General features: G+C 55.7%; 1 protein-coding gene across 5 annotated transcripts in view; it reads right to left on the bottom strand.

The window, feature by feature from the left end:
* ELN (elastin) overlaps positions 1–24618 on the bottom strand; it is a 103017-nt gene that overhangs the window by 34577 nt on the left and 43822 nt on the right. For all 5 annotated transcript variants that reach the window (XM_054008267.1, XM_054008264.1, XM_054008266.1 and 2 more), the window contains 11 exons: positions 20255–20296; positions 18966–19028; positions 17864–17908; positions 16545–16655; positions 14183–14239; positions 12778–12894; positions 12630–12683; positions 7111–7257; positions 6963–7016; positions 5383–5499; positions 5235–5288 (listed from right to left, as the gene is read on the bottom strand). In XM_054008267.1, coding sequence (XP_053864242.1) covers positions 5235–5288; positions 5383–5499; positions 6963–7016; positions 7111–7257; positions 12630–12683; positions 12778–12894; positions 14183–14239; positions 16545–16655; positions 17864–17908; positions 18966–19028; positions 20255–20296 — 861 coding nt within the window. The remainder of the gene's footprint in view (positions 1–5234; positions 5289–5382; positions 5500–6962; positions 7017–7110; positions 7258–12629; positions 12684–12777; positions 12895–14182; positions 14240–16544; positions 16656–17863; positions 17909–18965; positions 19029–20254; positions 20297–24618) is intronic.

Below are 24618 nucleotides of genomic sequence, written 5' to 3'. Positions count from 1 at the left end.
ATATATTGTCGCCAAATGTGAAATAGTTGTGGGTGAGGACAAAGTCACAAAGTTCAGCCACCAGGTTAGCTGTGACATTATCGGGGATACTGTTCCTGATAGCTTGTAGTCCATCTTTGTGTGGAATATTAGTGTAGAGGGCTTCTATGTCCATAGTGGCCAGGATGGTGTATTCTGGAAGATCACCGATGGATTGTAGTTTCCTCAGGAAGTCAGTGGTGTCCCGAAGATAGCTGGGAGTGCTGGTAGCGTAGGGTCTGAGTAGAGAGTCCACATAACCAGACAAGCCTGATATTAGGGTGCCAATGCCTGAGATGATGGGGCGTCCAGGATTTCCAGGTTTATGGATCTTGGGTAGCAAATAGAATACCTCTGGTTGGGGTTCTAGGCATGTATCTGTACAGATTTGTTCCTGTGCTTTGTCAGGGAGTTTTTTTTAGCAGATGGTGTAGTTTCTTTAGGTGATCATCAGTGGGATCACAGGATAATGGCCTGTAGAATGTGGTGTTAGAGAGCTGTCTAGCAGCCTCCTGGTCATATTCCAGTTTATTCATGATGACGACAGTACCTCCTTTGTCAGCCTTTTTTATTATGATGTCAGGGTTGTTTCTGAGGCTGTAGATGGCGTTGTGTTCAGCATGGCTGAGGTTATGGGGCAAGTGATGTTGCTTTTCCACAATTTCAGCCTTTGCACATTGACGGAAGCAATCTATGTAAAAATCCAGTCTGTTGTTTCGACCGTCCGGAGGAGTCCAACGAGAGACTCCAACGAGAGACTGCTGAGCTGGAATTGATATGCAAACTAGATACAATCAACTCAGGATTGAATAAGGACTGGGAATGGCTGAGCCATTACAAACATTGAATCTATCTCCCCTTGTAAGTACTCTCACACTTCTTATCAAACTGTCTGTACTGGGCTAGCTTGATTATCACTTCAAAAGTTTTTTTCTCTTACTTAATTGGCCTCTCAGAGTAGGTAAGACAACTCCCACCTGTTCATGCTCTCTGTACGTGTGTATATATATCTCCTCAATATTTATTCCACTCTATATGCATCCGAAGAAGTGGGCTGTAGTCCACGAAAGCTTATGCTCTAATAAATTTGTTAATTAGAAAGCTTGTAATCTACTAAATGTGTTCATCCTATTTGTTCGCATGTATTATTTCTATATCTAGAGTTAGGAGAATAAGATATAAACTTGTATCACTGAAGTGGAGGCCATCATGGGTGCTCCAGAAAGAATCAGTTGTAAATGGCCTTAGTTTCTTGAAAGCCTTCCTGTGTACGTGTGGGCCAGCCCACAGGTAATGGAGACTAGGGGTCTTACAGTGTTATGTGACAATGTCACCTGATAATGAAATCCATCTTAAATCTGGTACTTTTCCATTTAGAAGGAGGGGTGGGGACCCAGAGAGACAAAAGATGCCCACCTTGTGGCAAAGCTATAAAAGGGGATGGAGCAGGACAAAGGGGGCTGCCAGTCATGAGAAAACCCCTGCTTTCCACCTGAGATGGCTGCTGAAACTAATAAGGATTGTACCAGGGGAAGGATTGGGCCCAGACTTGGAAGGAGTCTAGCCTGTGAAGAAGCTTATTGGAACATCTCTAAGAGTGAGCTATTACCTGTAATCAGTTTCTTAATGTATTAGGCTTAGACTTACGTGTTTTTGCTTTATTTTGCTTGGTGACTAACTTTTTGTTCTGTCTGTTATTACTTGAAACCACTTAAATCCTACTCTTTAAACTTAATAAAATCACTTTTGTTTATTAATAAACCCAGAATAAGTGATTAATACCTGGGGGAGCAAACAGCTGTGCATATCTCTCTATCAGTGTTTTAGAGGGTGGACAATGTATGACTTTAACCTGTATAAGCTTTATACAGAGTAAAACGGATTTATTTGGGGTTCAGGCTCCCAGAAAGGCTGAACACTGGGTGCTGGGAAAGTCCCTGTTAACTGAGAAGTCCCTGGGCTGAGTGAATCTCAGGTTCTGTGAACTGCAGAGAGGTGTGGCCCAACCTCTGGGTCTGTGCTGGAGCTGACTGGAGTGTCTGGCTCAGCAAGACAGGAGTGGAGGGGTGCCTTTTCTGGCACGAGGAATGTTCTCAGTGGTATCCCAGCTAATTGAGTGACAGTCTCGAGGAGAGTCTCTGTGACCGAACCCGTCTGTGTACAATGAAGATTCTCAGAAGGAGCAGGTAAACAATGGACAATTTTTGACTCAGGTCATAGCAAAAGATTTTTCCAGCAAGCTGGAAGAACCTATAAAGGAGGGGAAGTGACATCATCACTTGGCCTCACTCCCCTCACAACTCAACACCTGGAAACACGTCTGGAGAATAAAGCCTTTGAACAGGGGAGGTGGTCTCAGGCTGAAAAGAGGAATCCCAGAAGGAACTATACCATTAGGGTGAGACACTGCTTGATTCAAATCCTATCTAGTTTATAGAACTCAGATTGCACTTCTATTTTTATTTCTGAGGTAACCAACTTTGATCTCTACGCTTACTACTTATAATCACTTTAAATATCTCTGTCTTTCGTTAATAAATCTGTTTTATATTTTACCTAAGACCGTGTGTTTTGGTTGAAGTGTTTGGGAAATCTCAGCTCAGTTTACAAAGCTGGTGTGTGTCCTCTCTGCATTGAGGGATTAGCAGACTGGGTAATGAACTTACACTGGTCAAAAGAACAGGAGTACTTGTGGCACCTTAGAGACTAACAAATTTATTTGAGTATAAGCTTTCGTGGGCTACAGCCCACTTCATCGGTGATCTTCCAGAAAACACCATCCTGGCCACTATGGATGTAGAAGCACTCTACACCAACATTCCACACTTTTGTGTGGAATGACCACAAGCGGTCAGGAACAGTATCCTCGATAATATCACGGCAAACCTGGTGGCTGAACTTTGTGACTTTGTCCTCACCCACAACTATTTCACATTTGGAGACAATGTATACCTTCAAGTCAGTGGCACTGCTATGGGTACCCGCATGGCCCCACAGTATGCCAACATTTTTATGGCTGACTTAGAAAAACGCTTCCTTAGCTTTTGTCCCCTAACACCTCTACTTTACTTGTGCTACATTGATGACATCTTCATCATCTGGACCCATGGAAAAGAAGCCCTCGAGGAATTTCACCATGATTTTAACAATTTCCATCCCACCATCAACCTCAGCCTAGACCAATCCACACAAGAGGTCCATTTCCTGGACACTACTGTGCTAATAAGCGATGGTCATATAAACACCACCCTATAACGGAAACCTACTGACCGCTATACTTACCTACATGCCTCCAGCTTCTATCCAGGACACACCACACGATCCATTGTCTACAGCCAAGCTCTAAGATACAACCGCATTTGCTCCAATCCCTCAGACAGAGACAAACACCTACAAGATCTCTATCAAGCATTCTTAAAACTACAATACCCACCTGCTGAAGTGAAAAAACAGATTGACAGAGCCAGACGAGTACCCAGAAGTCACCTCCTACAGGACAGGCCCAACCAAGAAAATAATAGAACATGACTAGCCATCACCTTCAGCCCCCAACTGAAACCGCTCCAGCGCATCATCAAAGATCTACAAGCTATCCTGAAAGATGATCACTCACTCTCACAGATCTTGGGAGAAAGCCCCCCAACCTGAAGCAAATACTCACCAGCAACCGCACACCATACAACATAAACACTAACCCAGGAACCTATCCTTGCAACAAAGCCCGATGCCAACTCTGTCCACATATTTATTCAAGTGATATCATCATAGGACCTAACTACATTGGCCACGTCATCAGGGGCTCGTTTACCTGCACATCTACCAACGTGATATATGCCACCATGTGCCAGCAATGCCCCTATGCCATATACATTGGCCAAACCAGACAGTCTCTATGCAAAAGAATAAATGGACACAAATCTGACATCAGGAATCATAACATTCAAAAGCCAGTGGGAGAACACTTCAACCTGTCTGGCCACTCAGTAACAGACCTGAAGGTGGCAATTTTGCAACAAAAAAACTTCAAAAACAGACTCTAAAGAGAGACTGCTGAACTTGAATTAATATGCAAATTAGATACAATTAACTTAGGTTTGAACAGAGACTGGGAATGGTTGGGTCATTACACTAATTGAATCTATTTCCCCATGTTCAGTATCCTCACACCTTCAATGGGTCATCTCGATTATCACTTCAAAGGTTTTTTTTCTTCTGCTGCTGATAGCTCATCTCAATTGATTGGCCTCTTACAGTTGGTCTGGCTACTCCCACCTTTTCCTGTTCTCTGTATGTATAAATATCTTCTGTCTGTGTGTTCCAGTCTATGCATCCGAAGAAGTGGGCTGTAGCCCACGAAAGCTTATGCTCAAATAAATGTGTTAGTCTCTAAGGTGCCTCAAGGATTCCTGTTCTTTTTGCGGACACAGACTAACACAGCTGCTACTCTGAAACCTTACACTGGTCAGGCTTCTGACCAGGGCAGGACAATACAGCCTTGGGGTCCTAGGCTGGGGAGCTGCGGGAATTGGCTGGAGCCCCTCTTGTTGGTTAGTAAGTGGCTGGCAAAAGCATTCAAGTAACTCAGCTGGGTGTGTCCCTGCCCGTGGATGTCTGTGTAAGTGTCGTACCTGGAGAGATTTGCAGCTTGTCACAGTGTGAGAGGGAGTCCAGGTTGGTGAGACAGAGGGCTCAGCGGTATCCCAGGTCCAGGTTTCACCCTGAGGAACCCATCACACATGGGCCCTGGTGAGGGGCTCTGGGAATTCACTGACCGGCACATTCCAAACGGCTTTGCCTGCAGCCCCCCAAACTAAGCCGCGGGATAGCAGCCTGCCCAGAGTGACAGGGGAACGTGCTCTGTGCCGTCACACTGTCGTAGGCTTCCCCACGCTCTCTGCTGCCTGCAGGGAGCCTGGCTTGTAGCTGGGGCTGGGCTCCCAACTCGCTCGCTGGCCTCTCTGCTCCCCATTGCCAGTGGACCAAACGCAAGAGCTCTCTGTGCTGCGTGATGCAGGATGGGACGAAGCTCCCTGGGGAGCGGGGAGGGGAGGGATGTGAGTACTTCCCAGACAGGCCAGTGGCTCTGCTGATCGCTCCCAAAGGGACAGACGGTCTCTGGGCTCGGAGCCCAGGAGCTACACGGTTCCAGGAGTGACAGGCGGGCACCCCATCACTACGGGCTGCATGGAAGGAGAAGGGGGAGGGAGCCAGCTTACCGTACTTGGCGGCTTTTGCTGCTGCTGCTGCTGCCGCTCCTGCTGGAAGTCCAGCTGTTTGGGACACAGTAGAGAGAGAGTCAGGGCTGTGAGACGGGGAGAACACAACCCCACAGGACCATCGACAGGGCCAATCACGCAACTTCACCTCCAACTCCTGGGACACCGCCGACACCGGGCACCACGCCAGGGACACCGCCAACACCGGGCACCACGCCAGGGACACCGCCGACACCGGGCACCAGGCCTCCAACACCACCCGCTCCTGCAGGGTTAGAGGAGAGAAACCCAGTCCCAGTCAATGCAAACTCTAAGTGCCCAGTGCAGCCAGGCCAGTGCAATTCCGCTGCTGTGCGCTCCCGTCATGTCAGACATACCAAAGGAAGGAACAGAGGGTCCTGTGGCACCTTTGAGACTAACAGAAGTACTGGGAGCATAAGCTTTTCTGGGTAAGAACCTCACTTCTTCAGATGCAAGTAATGGAAATCTCCAGAGGCAGGTATAAATCAATGTGGAGACAACGAGGTTAGTAAAATCAAAGGTGCCACAGGACCCTCTGTTGCTTTTTACAGATTCAGACTAACACGGCTACCCCTCTGATACTTGACACCAAAGGAAGGGGCATTGTAAACATCCTGTGCCATCCTGCCCGTTCCTCTCAGCCCCATACTAGAGGGACAGTCCGACGGGATAGGAATTCATTCTCCAGGGGGATGAAACATCTTCTACTCCAGCAGGGACTAGGGAGGATGTTAAAAAGCAACTGCTAAAGTTATACAAACATGCCAGACTGGCTAATTTACACCCAAGAGTTTAAAAGAGCTGGCCAAGGTGGTCCCAGAGCTGTTGATGTTGCTATGTAATACATCTTCAAACCTGGGCAAGTCCCAGAAGACTAGAAAAATGCCAATGTGTGCCAGTATTCAAATGGGAAAGTGGGATGACCTGGGTAGCTATAGGCCAGGTAGCCTGACAGCAATCCTGGGCAAGGTCATGGAAAGGCTGATACGAAATGCAGTCAGGAAAGTATTAAGGATGGCACCATGACATTTAGCATGGTCTTAACATGTGAGGAGAATACAGTTGGGGAGACAAAGGCAACTATGTGGCCATTACAAAGGGAGGCCTGGAGCCTTCATGGGTCCCGGTCAGAGCGCAGACAAAGCAGGAGGCCAATGGGGGCTAGTCGTGACTCCCAGATCCTCCGCACTCAGCTCCAGACTAAGATAAGGTGCAGGGGGGACTTTAATTTACATTGCTGGCGATAGGTCCCTCTGGGACCAGGTGCCAGTGGGAAATTATCTGTAGCAGAACCTAGCTCTGGGAGATGCCCTCCTTTCCCTCACTTTGACCCCCTCTCTCCTTCCCCACCTGACACCCCCTCCTCCAACCGAACATGCCCTTCCCGTCCCACGGCTGCCTTTCCCCTCCCTTGCTGACACCCCCTCCTCCACTCCAACACACCCCTCTACCTGACAACCCTTCCCCTCCGTCACCTGACACTCCCAATACGGCCTGACACACCTCTCCTCTCCCTCAGCCGAAGTGCCCTTCCTCTCCTTCACCTGACACCACCTTTCTTCTTCCCCAATACGCCCCGACTCGCCCAGCTCTAGATGGCAGAGCCAGCTGGGGGTGCAAAGTCAACTCAGCCAGCCTTGCACCGCACAGATTCCCTCTATACCAGGAATTCCCCATGGAAGGAGAAGGGGGAGGGAGCCAGCTTACCGTACTTGGCGGCTTTTGCTGCTGCTGCTGCTGCCGCTCCTGCTGGAAGTCCAGCTGTTTGGGACACAGTAGAGAGAGAGTCAGGGCTGTGAGACGGGGAGAACACAACCCCACAGGACCATCGACAGGGCCAATCACGCAACTTCACCTCCAACTCCTGGGACACCGCCGACACCGGGCACCACGCCAGGGACACCGCCAACACCGGGCACCACGCCAGGGACACCGCCGACACCGGGCACCACGCCAGGGACACCGCCGACACCGGGCACCAGGCCTCCAACACCACCCGCTCCTGCAGGGTTAGAGGAGAGAAACCCAGTCCCAATCAATGCAAACTCTAAGTGCCCAGTGCAGCCGGGCCAGTGCAATTCCGCTGCTGTGCGCTCCCGTCATGTCAGACACACCAAAGGAAGGGGCATTGTAAACATCCTGCGCCATCCTGCCCGTTCCTCTCAGCCCCATACTAGAGGGACAGTCCGACGGGATAGGAATTCATTCTCCAGGGGGATGAAACATCTTCTACTCCAGCAGGGACTAGGGAGGATGTTAAAAAGCAACTGCTAAAGTTATACAAACATGCCAGACTGGCTAATTTACACCCAAGAGTTTTAAAAGAGCTGGCCAAGGTGGTCCCAGAGCTGTTGATGTTGCTATGTAATACATCTTCAAACCTGGGCAAGTCCCAGAAGACTAGAAAAATGCCAATGTGTGCCAGTATTCAAATGGGAAAGTGGGATGACCTGGGTAGCTATAGGCCAGGTAGCCTGACAGCAATCCTGGGCAAGGTCATGGAAAGGCTGATACGAAATGCAGTCAGGAAAGTATTAAGGATGGCACCATGACATTTAGCATGGTCTTAGCATGTGAGGAGAATACAGTTGGGGAGACAAAGGCAACTATGTGGCCATAACAAAGGGAGGACTGGAGCCTTCATGGGTCCCGGTCAGAGCGCAGACAAACTGGGTGGCCAACGGGGGTCAATTGTTTCTCCCAGATCCTCAGCACTTGGTCCCAAACTAAGATAACGTGCAGGGGGGAACTTTAATTTACAATGCTGACGATAGGTCCCTCTGGGACCAGGTGGCCCCTCTCTGCCTTCTTGCATGCTGCAGCGTGCACTTGATGGACTGGGAACTGAGGCCGTTATGTATGAAGTGGATTCACACAGGCTGATGATGGAGCTGAAAAGATCATGAGGGGCTCTGGGAATTCACTGACCGGCACATCTGTCACGGAGTATTGGGGGACTCAGGGCCCTGCACCCCCGGCTTCCTGCGATTCACCATGACTCTCAGCCAGCCAGTAAAGCAGAAGGTTTATTTGGATGACAGGAATACAGTCCAAGACAGGTCTTGCAGGCACAGACAACAGGGCCCCCCTCAGTTAGGTCCAGCTTGGGGTCCCAGGGCATGCCAGCCCACCCCCCTTGGGGGGTCAGAGCCATCTCTGCCTCCCAGCCATCTCTCCAGCCTGCTTCCAGCACCCTGCTTTCAGCGACCCCTCCCACAGCCTTTGTCCAGTTTCCCGGGCCCCGGAGTCACCTGACCTCCAACCCCCTCTGGGTTCTCATGTTACAAGCTCAGGTATGTTCCCTCGGGCCGACTCCCATCCTCCGATGCAGACCATCCTAGTCACACTCCCCTGTCAGCATTCTCACACCCCAGCAAGAACAGTCCCAGTTCGTCACATCTCTCCCCCCTTCGAGACCGAACTGAGCGGGGTCACTTTAGCCAGTGACCTGGGGAAGTTCGAACCTACCCCCGTTCCCATGGATGCCCCCGCATCCCTCCAGTTCCTTGGTGGGAATTACACCAGGCCCCTTCAGTTTCACGCCCCCCCTTAGGTCGGGGTGCTTGATGGCACTCGCAGTTCGCATGTGGGAAGGTTTATGCGGCCTGTGCCCTTTTCCCACCCCCATACCTCTGGGGTTCCAACTGGGCTGTGGTCTTCTCCCAGCGCTCCAGTCTGGAGGTCTGTGCTTTGGGCTCTCTTGGTTTAGAGCCGCCCTCTGGAAAGGATCCTTATTGCTGGGCAAGGGTCCTAAAGCTGTTTTCCCCTTGTCCCAGGCCTTCCTCCCCCTCTGACAGGGGTCACAGGATCCGCAGTACTGTCGGACAGTAACAAAGACCCCAGGCCAGTAAAAGCTCCGTAGCAGCCTCTGCTGGGTACGCCAGGTTCCCTGGTGCCCTGAGAGGGGAATGTCATGGGCCCGGCACAGCAGCTGGCGGCGATACTTCTGGGGTACCACCAGCTGCCTCCTGATCCCCCCTGACTCCATTTTCCCTGGGGGAGCCCATTCTCGGTACAGGAACCCCTTCTCCCACAGGAACCTTTTCCGGCCACCTCGTCCCATGGTCTGTACCGCATTGAGGTCGGCCAGGTCCCTTATCTTCCGCAAGGAGGGATCTCTCTGCAACTCGGCCTGGAACTCAGCAGCTGGGACAGGGATGGCCACCTGCTCTTTCTCGCCCGCTGGGTCTGAAGTTGCAGCCTCCCTGAGCCGTGTCCCTGGGCGTTCCCTCCCCACCAGGTTAGGGTCCTGCGCCTCAGGCAAGGCACCCCCCCCAAGGCCAGGGCGCAGGGCCCCTCGCCGGCTCTGACTGCGGGTCACAACCAGTGCCTTTTGGGGGTTGCTTGGCCAGTTCTCCAGGTCCCCCCCCATCAACACCTCAGTGGGCAAATACGGGTGTACCCCCTCATCCTTGGGGCCCTCCTTGGCCCCCCACTTCAGGTGTACCCTTGCCACGGGCACTTTGACTGGTGTTCCGCCCACCCCCGTCAGGGTCAGGTAGGAGTCGGGCACCACCTGATCTGGGGCCACCACCTCGGGCCAGGCCAGCGTCACCTCTGCGCCCGTATCCCAGTATCCATTGACCTTCCTCCCATCCACCTCCAGGGGAACAAGGTACTCTCTCCGGAGGGACAGCCCCGCGCCCACCGTATAAACCAAAAACCCTGAGTCTGGGGCATCCAGCCCCCTAGAGGAGCTGGCCTGGGGCCCTTCTCTCTCTTGAGCAGTTGATAAGCTGCCAGCCCCTCTTGCGTGAGAAGCCTGCCCCTCGTCCGTCTGGGCCTCTACCAAGTTAACCCTATGCGGGTTCGGTCTGCTCAGTCTGTCCTTGAGCTTGGGGCACTGGGCCCGAACGTGGCCTCTTCGGCCGCAGTAATAGCAGCTCATGTCCTGTGGGTCCCCTCGAGCCGGTCGGTTGTCCCTGAGGCTGGGCATTCCCCGTGGGAGGGGATTCCCCATATTCCCCCTTTGGGAGGTCCCAGGGTGACTCTCTCTCTGCATCGCGGCGGGCCTGTTCCTTTGGGGCTCCTCCCTGCCACCCCCTGACCGGCTCTTTACAAACTCATCAGCCAGCTGCCCGGCGTGTCGTGGGTTCTCTGGCTTTCTGTCCACCAACCACAGCCTCAGGTCGGATGGGCACCGCTCATACAGTTGCTCCAGTACCAGCAGTTTAATCAGGTCCTCCTTCGTCTGGGCCCCACCAGCCCACTTGCTGGCGTATCTTTCCATGCGGACGGCTAGTTGCAGATATGAGATCTCAGGGGTTTTATCTTGACTCCGGAACCTTTCCCGGTACATCTCAGGAGTCAGCCCAAACTCACGTAGCAGGGCCTTTTTGAATAGTTCGTAGTCCCCTTTCTCTGCCTCTCCCAGTTGGCGGTACAATGCCACGGCTTTGGGGTCCAGTAAGGGGGTAAGGACCCGGAGTCTGTCCGCGGGATCAACCCGGTGCAGCTCGCAGGCCGTCTCAAAGGCCTCCAGGAAGTCATCCATGTCCTCCCCCTCCTTGTATGGGGCCATGATGCACTTATCAAAGCTCCGTGCAGTCCTGGGTCCCCCCTCACTCACCGCAGCCGGGGGTTCGCTGCCCTTCAATCTCGCCAGTTCCAGGTCATGCTGATGCTGTCTCTCTTCATGCTGTCTCTGTCTCTCATTCTCCTGTCTCTGTCTCTCTTTCTCCTCCCGTTCATGCTGTCTCTGTTGTTCACGATCCTCCAGCTCTCTCAGTTTTAGCTCTTTCTCCCATTCCAGCCAATTCCGCTCCACGGATGCCGAACGTCGCCGGGAGGATCCTCTGCTGGCCGGCGAGCTTCGCCAGGAGGGTCCCCTGCTGGCCGGGGGGGTCACGGCGCCCTCGGTATTTGCTGGGCTCCTCCCCACCCTTCCCCTAGGCATAGGAAGGAGGGGTCTCGGGAAGCCCTCAGCAGCCGGCTGACCACTCCCAGCTGGGACAGACACTGGGGCCTGCGCTGCATTTGCCAGGCTGCTTCCCTGAGACACAGGGATCAGTTCATTCGCGCGGTCTTCCGCCTCCAGCTGGGCAATGAGCTGTTCTTTGGTGAGCCTCCCAATGCGCAGCCGCCTCTGCTTGCACAGCTCCACCAGGTCGCTCTTAAGCCGCTTGGCATACATCTTCCTGCTGGCCACTCACCGGCCTGTGTGCTCACAGCTCCCCACAGTTCCCAGGGGGCCCCCTAGTGTGCCAGCCCTTCTTGAGGTCACCGCCTCTCTGCCAGGGTCGAGCTGCAGACTCCTCCGCCCCTGGGACCACTCGCTGCGATCCCCCCGGGGGACCCTGTTACTGCAAAAGTCCTTCTCGCTGGTCACCCACTCCCAGGGGTAATAACCGTCTCTCTCCCACTCTTCAGCCGGCCTGGTCCCCGTCAATCCCCCTTCGTTTTACTGCTCCCCAGTCACTTACTGCAGGAAGCACCGTCCACGGGGTGCAGTAGATCCCACCTCTGCCACCAGTTGTCACGGAGTATTGGGGGACTCAGGGCCCTGCACCCCCGGCTTCCTGCGATTCACCATGACTCTCAGCCAGCCAGTAAAGCAGAAGGTTTATTTGGATGACAGGAATACAGTCCAAGACAGGTCTTGCAGGCACAGACAACAGGGCCCCCCTCAGTTAGGTCCAGCTTGGGGTCCCAGGGCATGCCAGCCCACCCCCCTTGGGGGGTCAGAGCCATCTCTGCCTCCCAGCCATCTCTCCAGCCTGCTTCCAGCACCCTGCTTTCAGCGACCCCCCCACAGCCTTTGTCCAGTTTCCCGGGCCCCGGAGTCACCTGACCTCCAACCCCCTCCTGGGTTCTCATGTTACAAGCTCAGGTATGTTCCCTCGGGCCGACTCCCATCCTCCGATGCAGACCATCCTAGTCACACTCCCCTGTCAGCATTCACACACCCCAGCAAGAACAGTCCCAGTTCGTCACAACATCCGAAACGGCTTTGCCCGCAGCCCTCCAAACTAAGCCGCAGGATAGCAGCCTGCCCAGAGTGACAGGGGAACGTGCTCTGTGCCGTCACACTGTCGTAGGCTTCCCCACGCTCTCTGCTGCCTGCAGGGAGCCTGGCTTGTAGCTGGGGCTGGGCTCCCAACTCGCTCACTGGCCACTCTGCTCCCCATTGCCAGTGGACCAAACGCAAGTGCTCTCTGTGCTGCGTGATGCAGGACAGGATGAAGCTCCCTGGGGAGCGGGGAGGGGAGGGATGTGAGTACTTCCCAGACAGGCCAGTGGCTCTGCTGATTGCTCCCAAAGGGACAGACGGTCTCTGGGCTCGGACCCCAGGAGCTACACGGTTCCAGGAGTGACAGGCGGGCACCCCATCACTACGGGCTGCATGGAAGGAGAAGGGGGGGGGAGCCAGCTTACCGTACTTGGCGGCTTTTGCTGCTGCTGCTGCTGCCGCTCCTGCTGGAAGTCCAGCTGTTTGGGACACAGTAAAGAGAGAGTCAGGGCTGTGAGACGGGGAGAACACAACCCCACAGGACCATCGACAGGGCCAATCACGCAACTTCACCTCCAACTCCTGGGACACCGCCGACACCGGGCACCACGCCAGGGACACCGCCAACACCGGGCACCACGCCAGGGACACCGCCAACACCGGGCACCAGGCCTCCAACACCACCCGCTCCTGCAGGATTAGAGGAGAGAAACCCAGTCCCAATCAATGCAAACTCTAAGTGCCCAGTGCAGCCAGGCCAGTGCAATTCCGCTGCTGTGCGCTCCCGTCATGTCAGACACACCAAAGGAAGGGGCATTGTAAACATCCTGCGCCATCCTGCCCGTTCCTCTCAGCCCCATACTAGAGGGACAGTCCGACGGGATAGGAATTCATTCTCCAGGGGGATGAAACATCTTCTACAAAGTCATAGAAGGCTGATATGGAATGCAGTTAGGACAGTATTAAGAATGGCAGCCTACCATTTAGCATGGTCTTACAGAGAAGAGATTCTGTCAAACAAGCCTGGCATTGTTTGGGATGAGAATACAAGTCTGGGTGACAAGGGCAAATATGTGCCCATAACAAAGGGAAGACTGGACCCTTCACGGTGCCGCATGTTGTGACGACGTGGATTTTTTTCTTGTTTTCTGCGGCGTTTCAATGGTTTGCATGCGGAGGGGGTGGGACTCAGTTTCCCTGGGTATTACTGGTTTAACAAGGTGAGGGGAGAGGGAGTTTGTTTCTGCAGAGTACTGGAGAGAGAACTTGGGGCCCCAGCCGATGGCCTGGAGGATGGATACCCCAGTGACCGGTGACCTGGCGACCTGGTGACCCAGAGACGCAGCCAGTTCTGGCAGTGGGCGGACAATGGGCTGCAGAGTGAGGACCCAGTGACCTAACCAGCTGGTTCCAGCCAGAGGACAGAAGCGAGGAGAGGAGGCCCCGGTTTACGACCCTGTTTACCTGGAGAGAAGACAATGGACAGAGGCAGAGCTTGGGGCCAGTGATCTCAGATGCCCAGCTGGGAAGCGGGGGTGCTCTGGGCTGGAGAGGGGGAGCAGGCAGAGCCCACCTGGAGGCAGAGAGACTGGGGTGTGCTGGGCTGAGGGAGGCCAGGCCTGAGGCCCTGAGAGTTTCCTGTGCTGTGTTCAACCCTCAATAAACCCTCCTGTTTTATGCTGGCTGAGAGTCGCTCCGGTCTAGAGAACAGGGTGGCATCAACCCCTTCGGGGATGGAGGCCCAGGGGGTCCAGAGCGAGTGGACTCCCTGAGAGGGCCCACGGCGAGAAACAGGTGTGCTAAGGCTCTGAGAGATGTGGCTCCAGGAGGTGGAGGGGCCTGACCCCGAGAGAGAGTGGACCCCCGCGAAGGGCTGTCTCACTAACAGGGGCACCCCTCATGGACCGCACGGGGCCAAGAGTGGGCACGATCTGTGAGTCCATGACACATGCACTGAAGGAGTAGTCGGCCATCTTACCGTACTTGGCTGCTTTTGCTGCTGCTGCCGCTGCTGCCGCCGCTGGGCTTCCAGCTCCTGGGATAAAGGAAGGAGAGGAAATCTCAGAAACCTGACAATACACAGACAAAGAACACAGCAGGCACATCGGTTGGCAGAGCCCGGTAAGCACATTCACTTGCCACCCCTGCAGGTCCTGGGATGTCCCTGATTCCAGACACCAAACCAGGAATTCCACTGACACCAGGCCTGGAGCACCACCAGACCCTGGCAGGGCTCCAGCACCTGCAGAGAGCAACAGGAGTGAGACACAGCACGAGATAGGAGCACAGGGAGGAGAACCAATCCTCCGAGGGGAGAGGAGGGAAGTCCAGGAAAACGGAGCCCATGCGCCCTGCTCTGTCCTGGGCAGGCATGAAGAGCAGACTGGCCTCTCGCTCCAGGAACATCCTGCTTCACCAGTGCAGCTGGAGCCGAGCTTCGATTGGCAGCTTTTTTTGGAGTGAGATGGAAGCCCCGGTTCCAGGGTGCCCCCTCCCAGGCCTTCGCCCAGGAACTGGTTCTGGAGCACCATCACCACCACAAAGGGATGATGGAGCAAGAGGGAAGTTTTGCCTCCATCCAAATCCACCCTGGGCACCCACGACTGAAAAGGGCTGACTAAACGGGGTGCGCTTTGCAGGAGAAAGCTGGGAGCAGATGTCCAAGCTCAAGCCTTCCCGCTGCTCCCAGTGCAGAGCCCGCCCCGTCTCTGCAGGGCCGGCCTATCCCAGCCTGGGACGGGACACACCCCTGTGTGCACTCTGGGCTAAAGCCCTGGGAGCTAGGGCGCCAGGCTGGAGCTGTGAACGCACTGATCCTGCAGCACGCTGTGCACCCTAGACCTGATTGTCCTGGTTACACTTTGCACAGCGGGTCACTCCAGGGCAGTGACACCAGTGATACTGTAGGAGAACCTGCCTAGCCTTTGTGTTTAAAAGGCAAGACAGCAAGTGTTGGGACACAGCTGGCTGCCCTCAAAGGTGCTGTACTCAGAGCTGCCACTAGAGGGCATTCACACCCTTATGTGCCTGCCAGTCCTCTGGCTGACAGACTGAGAATCAATGGAGCTGGTTGGGTAGTGAGGAGCAGAGGCCCTTTGTGCACACACTAGTGCACTGCACTGATGCCACGGCTTGCGGGTGCTCCGTGTGAAGGACCCTACTGAACCCAGACATAACCGGCGCCCAGCGTCGCTGCGGAAATGAATCTGATGTGTATACCTCCACTGAAACCAGGGGCTGCCTCTTAGCTGGGTGTTGGAGGGGAAACAGAGTTGTGTTGCACGCACATTCACCATCGCTCGCACACACACATGACACTGTCTGGGAGCGGGGCTTTCGAAAGCAAAGATTGCACACACACCCCAACTTCCAAGAGAATGCAGCTGCTGTCGTGGAGCTGAGAGCTCCTGGGGAAACACACAGATAGCAGAACGGAACCCTCCCCATCAATGCTCCGCTAGTGCAGATCTGCTTGAAGCGACACTAGTGTGAATGCACAGACCTCCCCAGTGACCCCAGCGAGCGTCTCCCGCTGACATAGCTACCGCCGCTCACAGGGGCTGGAGCCATTAAGGCGACACGAGCGCTTTCCTATCTGCACTAGCAGCCCTACAGTGGCACGGCTGCACTGGTGTAAGCTGTCTAGTGTAGCCATAGCCTGGGTTCCCATGAGCTCAGCTGTGCAGGTCTCAGAGGGAGCCATAAAGCCCTTCTGAAAGGAAGAAAACAGTTGTGAAACATCATGGCTTTAAAGTCTGATATCGGAGGTCCTTCTAGTGCAGGAAACAAGTGCAGAATATCCCATCAGGCCACTGAAATCCCCCTTTGCAGGCAGGGGATAACGTTCCCTCTCTCACCCTGCAGGGCTGGGTAACCCGGCTTTAAATCAGGACAGAGAAGAGCTGTCCCTGGGGCAGGGCTGAGTCCTGCCTACCCTGGACCGTGGCATCCTTTGTCCTCTGAAACTGCTCCAGGTGGATCTGTCTCGGGGAGATGGATTGTGGGCTCAGGACAGGTGAAAAGGTCAAAGGTGCACCATAAATCTGTTTATCTCACAGCTCAGCTGTTTGCCCTATGGTTCGAATTCATCACAGATACTCTGTGCCAGGCATGCCACAAGAGAGACCCAGCACCTCCCAGACAGCGACTGCCCGAGTCAGCCCTTAGGAGCTGCTCGTCCCAGTGGGTCTGCTGGGAACAATCAGAGCCCACTCACCATACACTGCTGCTACTGCTGCTGCCTGGCCTCCAGCCCCTGGGTCACAAGGGGCGAGTCGGGGCTCTGAGATGGGGAACGCAGCCCCATAGGCCCATCGGCTGGGCTAGTCAAGCACATTTACCTGCAACCCCTGGGACACCTGCAACTCCAGGGAGACCCCCAACTCCGGGCACCAGGCCTCCGAGACCTCCGACTCCGGGGATGCCAGCAGCACCAGGCACGACGCCAGCACCTGCAGAGAGCACAGAAGCCAGACGATCATTGGCACTCTGGTGCAGAGAGTGCAGAACGGCCCAAACCCCGGGAGAATCAGTGGTCAGGTTACAAAGTCAGGGCCCACTCCGGAGTGAACGGAGCAGCAAGCTCCCTGCAGCGCCCCGGAGGGGCCCCGCTCACCAGGCATCCCTGCCGGTGCCCCTGTCGGCACAGTGAGGCCGGGTCTCCCAGCCCCCAGCTAGGCAGGGCTCGCAGGGAACCTCGTTCTCTCTGGCTTCGCTGTGTCACCCCATGCACCAGTTGTTATGTCACGCGTGGTGCACTGGGCGCACGCTCTCCCAGCCGGACGCGAGGCCTGGCCTGGCAGTGCAGGGCTGGTGGAGCATGCCCAGACTGAGGTGCTGGCTGCTCTGCTGGGCCCATTAGTCCCTGTTGCCCTGTATCGTTGCCGATTCTAGCACCACAATGGCGTGCTGCTGCCCGAGAGGCCTGGGACAGAGCAGCCCACACGCCCCCCGCCGGCCAGAGCGGTGCAGGACGTGTGAGCACACACATGATGCCTACCCCCTCCGGGTGGCAGGGGAAGTCGCTCCCATGCTCTGCTCCTGGGAGTCCCCCAATGGGACACCAGTGCCTGGCCTTCAGGGGATCCCTCTCCCGGGTGTCCATCTTGGTTCACTGGTCCCCCAGTGGGACCTTAACCCTGCCCTGGGGCACCCCCAGCTCCACATCCCTAGGCTTTCCCCACTGCCCCACGCTCTGAGCTGCGGGCCCCACCTGGTCTGCAGTGCCATGGCTCACAACAATGGCTCTGCCAGGCTGTACTGGGCGGTGCAGGGACAGTCTGAGGGGCTCACCCCAGAGCTGTGGTTGGCAGGTCAGTGTGGGGGTCTCAGGCTTTTGCCTCGAGGCCTCATCGCTCCCTGCCTCCTGCTCACGTGCGCGCTAGCCCACAATGGCACCCCAGGGCTGGGGTTTGCAGCAGCCGTGGCTCCTTCGCAGGCTGAAGGGAACAGGAGTCCCTGATTCTGCTGCCCAGGGATGGAGCCGGGGTCTGCAAGGGGCAGGTTTATCCATCCGTCTCCATCCTGCCTTCCCGAGGGAGCCCGTTACCCGCCTGGCTTCTGCCAAACACACCACTTTCGTGGTGCGGGTCCTGCAGTGCCACTCTCTAGCAGCTTGGCCCATGCCCATCACCATGGCATCTAGGCTCAGCCAACTCACCATATTTAGCTGCTGCTTTAGCTGCTGCTACCTGAGCTCCAACTCCTGGAGACACAAACATGGAGACGTTCAGGGATCTGGACTTCATCACATACCAGCAGAACAGCTGCCCCCAGGCCCCCTCGGCCACTCCCCACCCCCGGCCACCACCATACTGAACTAGAGAAACCCTCTTGGGTCGCTGTCACGGAGTGTGGGGGGACACAAGGCCCTGCACCCCCGGCTTCCTGCGATTTACCATGACTCTCAGCCAGCCAGTAAAGCAGAAGGTTTATTTAGACAACACAGTCCAAGACAGGTCTTGCAGGCACAGACAACAGGATCCCCCCCAGTTAGGTCCATCTTGGGGTCCCAGGGCACCACAGCCCCTTCGAGGGGTCAGAGCCCCGTCTCCCTCCCAGTCATATCACCAGCCAGCTCTGAAAACTCCCCCTCCAGCGACCCCTCCCACAGCCTTTGTTCAGTTTCCCGGGCAAAGGTGTCACCTGGCCTCTAACCCCTTCCTGGGTTCTCATGTTACATGCTCAGGTATCTTCCCTCAAGGCCAGTCTCCCATCCCCCAATGCAGACCATCCTGGCCACACTCCCCTGCCTTCCCAGCCAACACTCCCCACTCAGCATTCAAAGACCACATTATGAACAGTCCCAGTTCGTCACAGTCGCCCTGTGATGCGAGGGGAACTCGCCCTTGGCGCCGGCCCTGCAGCAACCTGGCCTTTCCCCCATGAAGAGGCTCAGAGTCAACCACTGTCCAGACACCTGGCCCCAGGGCGGTTCTTCTCCACACCAAGAGGAATTCCACCGCCACGCACCTCCCCCGCCCCTGGAGCCAGCTCCATGCACCCTCCCCCCAGAGTCAGCTCTTCTCCCCTGCCCCAGCCACTTCCCCTCCTCTAGAGTTAGCCCCCCACTTCCCCAGAGCCAGCCCCATGCCCGTCCCCACAGAGCGGCCGCAGTCTGAGCAGACTGGGAGGAAGGCTGGCTGGCCAGTGGCAGGGCCCGGCTCAAGGCCCGATTCCTGTGCCAAGGAGCGTGGGAGGCTCTAGGCAGCTGCCCCCTCGGCTCGGAGAGCTGCTCCCTGGGAAGAGGCCAAGCAGCGCACCTGTCCCCGTGGGGTATCCTGCCTTTCCCGCAGCACCAACACCTAGCCCGCCTGGTCCGTACCCTGCAACCACAAAAAGCAGAGGACTGTTAGTCCCTCCCAACAACTCAGGTAGCTGTGACAGGAGCGGGCAGCCCAGAGGGCAGGGCCTGCTGCAGCCTGCTAGGGGGAGCCAGATTTCCAGAGGTGCCAATCCAAACATCTCTGAGTGAGGCTGGCTGCGGCGTGAGGCGTGTCCTCAGCGCTCAGCTCTCCGAGCCGCCGGAGGGAGCGAGGCTGGGGCCTCAGCACATCTGGCTTACAGCCCTGCACTGCCGGGATGCCAGGAATCAAGGGAGATGGCTCCAGTTCGGGCCAGCCTCCAACTGGGAGATGTTCACAGTTGTCAGCATTCTTCCTTCCCAGCTAGTCGGGCCAGGGAGGCGGCTGCTCCGCGGGGGGAGCAGGAAGGTGCGTGGGCCTCCAGGCTGGGAGACTTGCACTCAGGTCTCAGGTAACAAAGTACAGCGATAAACAAGCCCTGCCCTCCTCGTGGAGCCCCTGGTCTGGCAATGCAGGCCCACAGCAGGGCAGAGAAAAGGCAGCTGTGAGCCATCTTCACCTTCCCCAATGCTGGGCCACCAGCGCTGCCCTGGTCCCAACTGCTCACAGCCCCAAGGGTCACTCGGGCAGCCAGGAATCACAGGGACACCCTTTTGCACAAGAGGATGGGAAGCGGGTGCCTGAGGGTTAAAAGCTGCCTTGTGCTGGGAGAGCAGTGCTCAGCACCCCCGTCTCCAGGCTAGGAGCTTGTCAGCATGACAGTGAGCAGCCCCAGTGCTCTCTGCTTGGCGTGTCTGGCGCTGTGCGTCCTGAGACCTTCCCAAGGTGGGAGGCCAGGTCGTGTGGGCAGGCAGCTGGCACTCCAAAGGCAGAGCTTTTCCTGAGCTGGGGGCTCACACGGGATGTCTGAGCAGCCCCCGAACCGCCTGCAGTCCTGTGCAAACCTTCCTCTGAGCTCGCCAGGCCTCTCTAGACACCAACTGCTCGGGGATTTGGTACCAGCTCACAGCCTGGCTGGCCACAGGTCTCAGCTCCTAGGAAATACCTCCCATCAGTCATCCCAGATGAGTGTTGGCACGGACCCCTCTGAGGTTTGGAACGGCTATGGACTCATCCAATGCTATGGACTCATCCCTCGTCTCTGCTGGGAAGCCGCGTTTAGGGTTAGAAGGGGGAAGTCACTGAACCCTTGTGAGCAGATGGCCCTGACCTCATCCCGGGAGGGCTGAGAATGAAAGAGCACTCACCGTAAGGCAGCTTTCCAGTGCTGTAGGGCAGCCCATAGCCACCTAGCAAGAGAAAACACACAGAGATGGGAGTGAGTGCAGCAGCCCCTGCGTGTGAGCTCCATCCCACCTGCCCTGCAGGCCCTGGGACATCGGGCCCCTGCCGCAGCCAGGCAAGACCAGCACACCAGCCACGCCATTCCAAGCCCTGCTCTGCTCCACTTCAGAAGTGCCCCATTTGCCAGCACTCTGTGGAACATGAGCTGTCCAAGCTTAACTCCAAAGGAGACGGTCTCAGAGCCACCCCTTCCTGTGGCAAGCCCTTGCAGACTCCACTTCCTGCCAGCCGCTGGGCCAGGGTAGTGCCAGGCAGCGAGACCCCTAGCCCCACATTCCTGGTAGTGGCAGCAGAACCCTCCCAGCTGGTGAGGTCGCCATTTCTCTGATGCTCTGAGGAGCTTCTGCCCCAGGCCAAGGACCGCACTGCCCACAGCTTACCTCCAAGCAGAGCATGTTTCAAAGCATGTCCCCCAATGCAGGCTCAGCAAGGGACCCCCTGAAGCCCTGCAGTGAGAGCTGCTTCCACCCGGCTCCGTGCTGGCCACAGCCAAATGAAAGGCTTTGGTGGAGTCAGTCTTTGGGAGCTCCTGCTGAGGTCAGCAAGGGGGCTGGGGCTGGGGCAGCGTGCGGAGAGGAACATTGCCCCTGGGGAGCAGGGGGAACGTGCTGCAGTGGAACAGTCTCCTAGAGAAGGGCTGGGAGCCCCATCGTGTGGGAAGTCTGGACAAACCACACGTCAATACGGAACTCCAGCGGCCTGACTGCAGGGAATGGGGCAGCCTGCTCCATCTCCAGAGTGAGCCAGGCAGGGCCTGGGGAGCCCAGTATCTGGGGCGGGGACCAGCCCCTCAGGCTCTGGCAGGAGCAGATCGAGAAGGAGGAAGATTTAGACTCAAAGGCTGAAGAGAGGCTGCTGATTTCAGGCACCTCCATTTTTGGTACCCAGCCTGAGACAACTTGAGTTGAGCCCACGTTAGAAACTGTGGGCCTGATCGTCCCCACAGCACTCCCTGGGGGGAAGGGGGGGGGGGCTTCTCCCCTGGCACCAGAGCCGTCTCCAGCCAGAGGAGGCCGGGGGGTGCAGGGATCAAAGTGAGTCAGAGCTTTATTGCTCATGTCTCTGCGGGTGGTGAGTACTCTCGCCCCTCCTGCAAGCCAACATGTGGAGACCAGATTTCCCTGCGCCCATTCCAGGCGTTCCCACATCAACACGGCCCTGACAGAAAGCAGAGCTCTCTGGCCAGATGCTGCTATGTGAGCTCTGTGCTGGGGAGGCTCCATTTCACAGGATTTTAGCAACCCGCCAGTCCCTAGGGCTAGTTGTCTCCACACGCCTCACGGTACCTTCGGCGCCTAGACGTGCCTGCCGGGCTCTTACTGGTGATAAGATAAGCAGGCTGGGCTGTGAAGCCATATTAGTGCCCTGATCTCTGCCTACCTGCGTGCGGCACAAACAGGGAAATTAAGGCACAGCACAGCCTGCTGAGAGACCACAGTTTTAGCCTGGACTATAACCCAGCTCTCCCAAGCTCAGGCCTGCACGTGTCGGCCACCAGAGCTTTCTGATAATTGGCTCGGCAGTGGCGACAGCGGGACTTTGGTTCCTCAGCAATCTAAACAGAAGCAAAAGGCATAGATGGCTGCATTACTAGTCAGCTGTGTGGTATAAACAGCCTGGGTGGTGCACAGCCTGGCCGCACTGGGAGCATGCCCACCGGGCCCTGGTTGTGGGATTCCAGTCCATTATCCCCACGGGCTGCAAGTAGGGATGTTGGCAGAGTACTGGGCTAGCCAAACTCAGCCAGCAGCCTAAGGAGCATGAGTCTATGAGCCTCAGACCACATGGCCTTGGCCAGCGCCCAGTGTGCACCAGATCAGAGCTGCTGCTCACAGAGAACACATATGTAACTCGAAATGCAACTCTGGGCCGGCCACCACTGACCGCAGCCTGCGAAGGAACGGGATTTTGTCAACCATGCAGGGCAAAAGTCATCTCTGTGTGCCAGGCTGCAGAGAGCCTTCTCCTTGCAAAATGGGCGCCAGCTACTGACTCTAGTGAGGCCAGGGGTTCACCCACAGGTTCAGAGATGTGAAGGCTAGAGGGAGCACTGTGATCATCTAGGCCAGTGGTTTTCAAACTTTTAAACTGGCGACCCAGTTGAAGAAAATTGTTGATGCCTGCGACCCAACAGAGCTGGGGATGAGGGGTTTGGGGTGTGGGAGGGGATCAGGGCTGGGGCAGAGGGTTGGGGTGCAGGGGTGAGGGCTGTGGGGTGGAGCCAGGAATGAGGGGTTCAGGGTGTAGGAGGGGGCTCTGGGCTGGTGCAGGGGGTTGGGGTGTGGGAGGGGATCAGGGCTCTGGGATGAGGGTGCGGGCTCTGGGATGGGGCCGGGGATGAGGGGTTTGGGGTGTAGGAGGGGGCTCTGGGTTTCTGGGGGCTCAGGGCTGGGGCAGGGGATTGGAGCGCAGGGTTGGGGCGTGGGCTTACCTCGGGTGGCAGTGCAGCGGGGGTGCAGAGGCAGGCTTCTTGCCTGTCCTGGCACCGCGGACCGCACTGTGCCCCGGAAGTGGCCAGCAGCAGGTCTGGCTCTAGGTGGAAGGGCGCAAGCGGCTCCATGTGGCTCTCGCCTGCAGGCACCGCCCCCCTGCTCCTACTGGCCGGGAACAGCCAATGGGAATGCGGAGCAGGTGCTCGCGGCGGAGGCAGCGTGTAGAGCCCGTGCCCCCCCCGCCTAGGAGCCAGACCTGCTGCTGGCCGCTTCTGGGGCACAGCGCGGTGTCAGAACAGGTAGGGACCAGCCTACCTTAGCCGGGCAGCACTGCCGACGGGACTTTTAACAGCCCGGTCAGCAGTGCTGACCAGAGCTGCCGCAACCCAGTGTCTGACATGCCACAACCCAGTTCTGGGTCGCGACCCGCAGTTTGAAAAACACTGATCTAGTCTGACCCCTGCATAGCACCGGCCAGAGACCTGCCCTGAATTAATTCCTGGTTGAACTAGAGCAGAGCTTTTAGAAAACCAGCTAGTCTTGATTTAAAACTGGCCAGGGATGGAGAATCCACCATGACCCCTGGTAAGTTGTTCCAATGGGTAATTCCCCTCAGTGTTAACATTCTACACCGTATCTCCAGTCTGAATTTGTCTAGTTTCACCTTCAGCCATTGGATCATGTTAGACCTCTCTCTGCTATCACTAAGGGCTTGATCCTGTGAGGGGCCTAAACACTCCAACTCCCATTGTCTTTCTTGGTCCTTAGGGAACAGTCCTATAAATGGTATAGAGATGAAGCCTAGAGAGCTCTACAGAACCTTGATGGGGTGCTTCATACCTATGGAATGTAATAGGGAAGTGCTATTACTCCTCTGTATGGTGTGTCTTAAACAGCCTACAGAATCCCTGAGCAGGGACAGAATTCCCTCCTTGACTGGGCGAGGCAGAGCAAAGCACTGGAGCTGGGTGGAATTTTTTTGTCTGAAAATGTTTCTCACCAAAAAATGGGATGAAGTTGAAAATGAACCACGGCTTTGGTGTAAAATGTTATTTTCAGGGATAGTTTTTGATTTTTCAGTGGAAAACTTAGAAACAATATGAAATGATTTTTTTTGTTTAATTTCTGTTTTCCAAAACCAAATACTCTGGGGATAATTTTTCCTAAGTTTCTCCCGTTCCCCCATATTCTTTTCTGTTTTTTCATTTTTCTTTTCTCACTGTATAACTTATTGAAATGTTGAGAAAATTACAGTGAAAAAAGGTGGGAGAGGGAAGAGAAAGAAGAAAGCGGAAAAAACATTTTATTGCACTCAGTGGCAAAAACAAAAATTCAAAATGTCAAAAAATATGTTGTGAACAAAATTTTATTTTTTTCCCCAGTTTGAAACCCCATAAACAGGGAACAACTTCACAATTCAAAAATTTGCAAGAAATTGTTGAGTGCTGCCTCTTGAAAGAACCCACCAACAGGGCAAACAGATCCCTTACGGCCTGGGGTGTCCTACACCCGCCACTCAGGCAGCTGCCAAATCACCCAGCTTTGCACTTGGAAATTTTACCACAGCTCCCTTATTGCAAGGGCCCTGTCCTCTGGTCCGTACAGTAGGTGCTCTTCGAAGGCCACTGCGGGAAAACCTAGTCACCACAGCTCCACTGCAGACTTCTCAAACTCTGACTGGGATCATTACAAGTCAGCCCAGGAGTGAGCTAATTTAGAGTCCCTTCCTGTCACCTTCAGCCAGGTCACAGGACAACCTGCCTCCAGCCAGGAAGCTCAACTCTCTCTCCCAAAGCTCCTCACCTGGAGTTCCAACCAATACTCTCTGGTGGCTG

Source organism: Malaclemys terrapin, chromosome 18, assembly GCF_027887155.1.
Source record: "Malaclemys terrapin pileata isolate rMalTer1 chromosome 18, rMalTer1.hap1, whole genome shotgun sequence".
NCBI lineage: Eukaryota > Metazoa > Chordata > Testudines > Emydidae > Malaclemys > Malaclemys terrapin.
The sequence above is the reverse complement of the archived record's forward strand: the minus strand, read 5'-3'. Positions and strand labels throughout refer to the sequence as shown.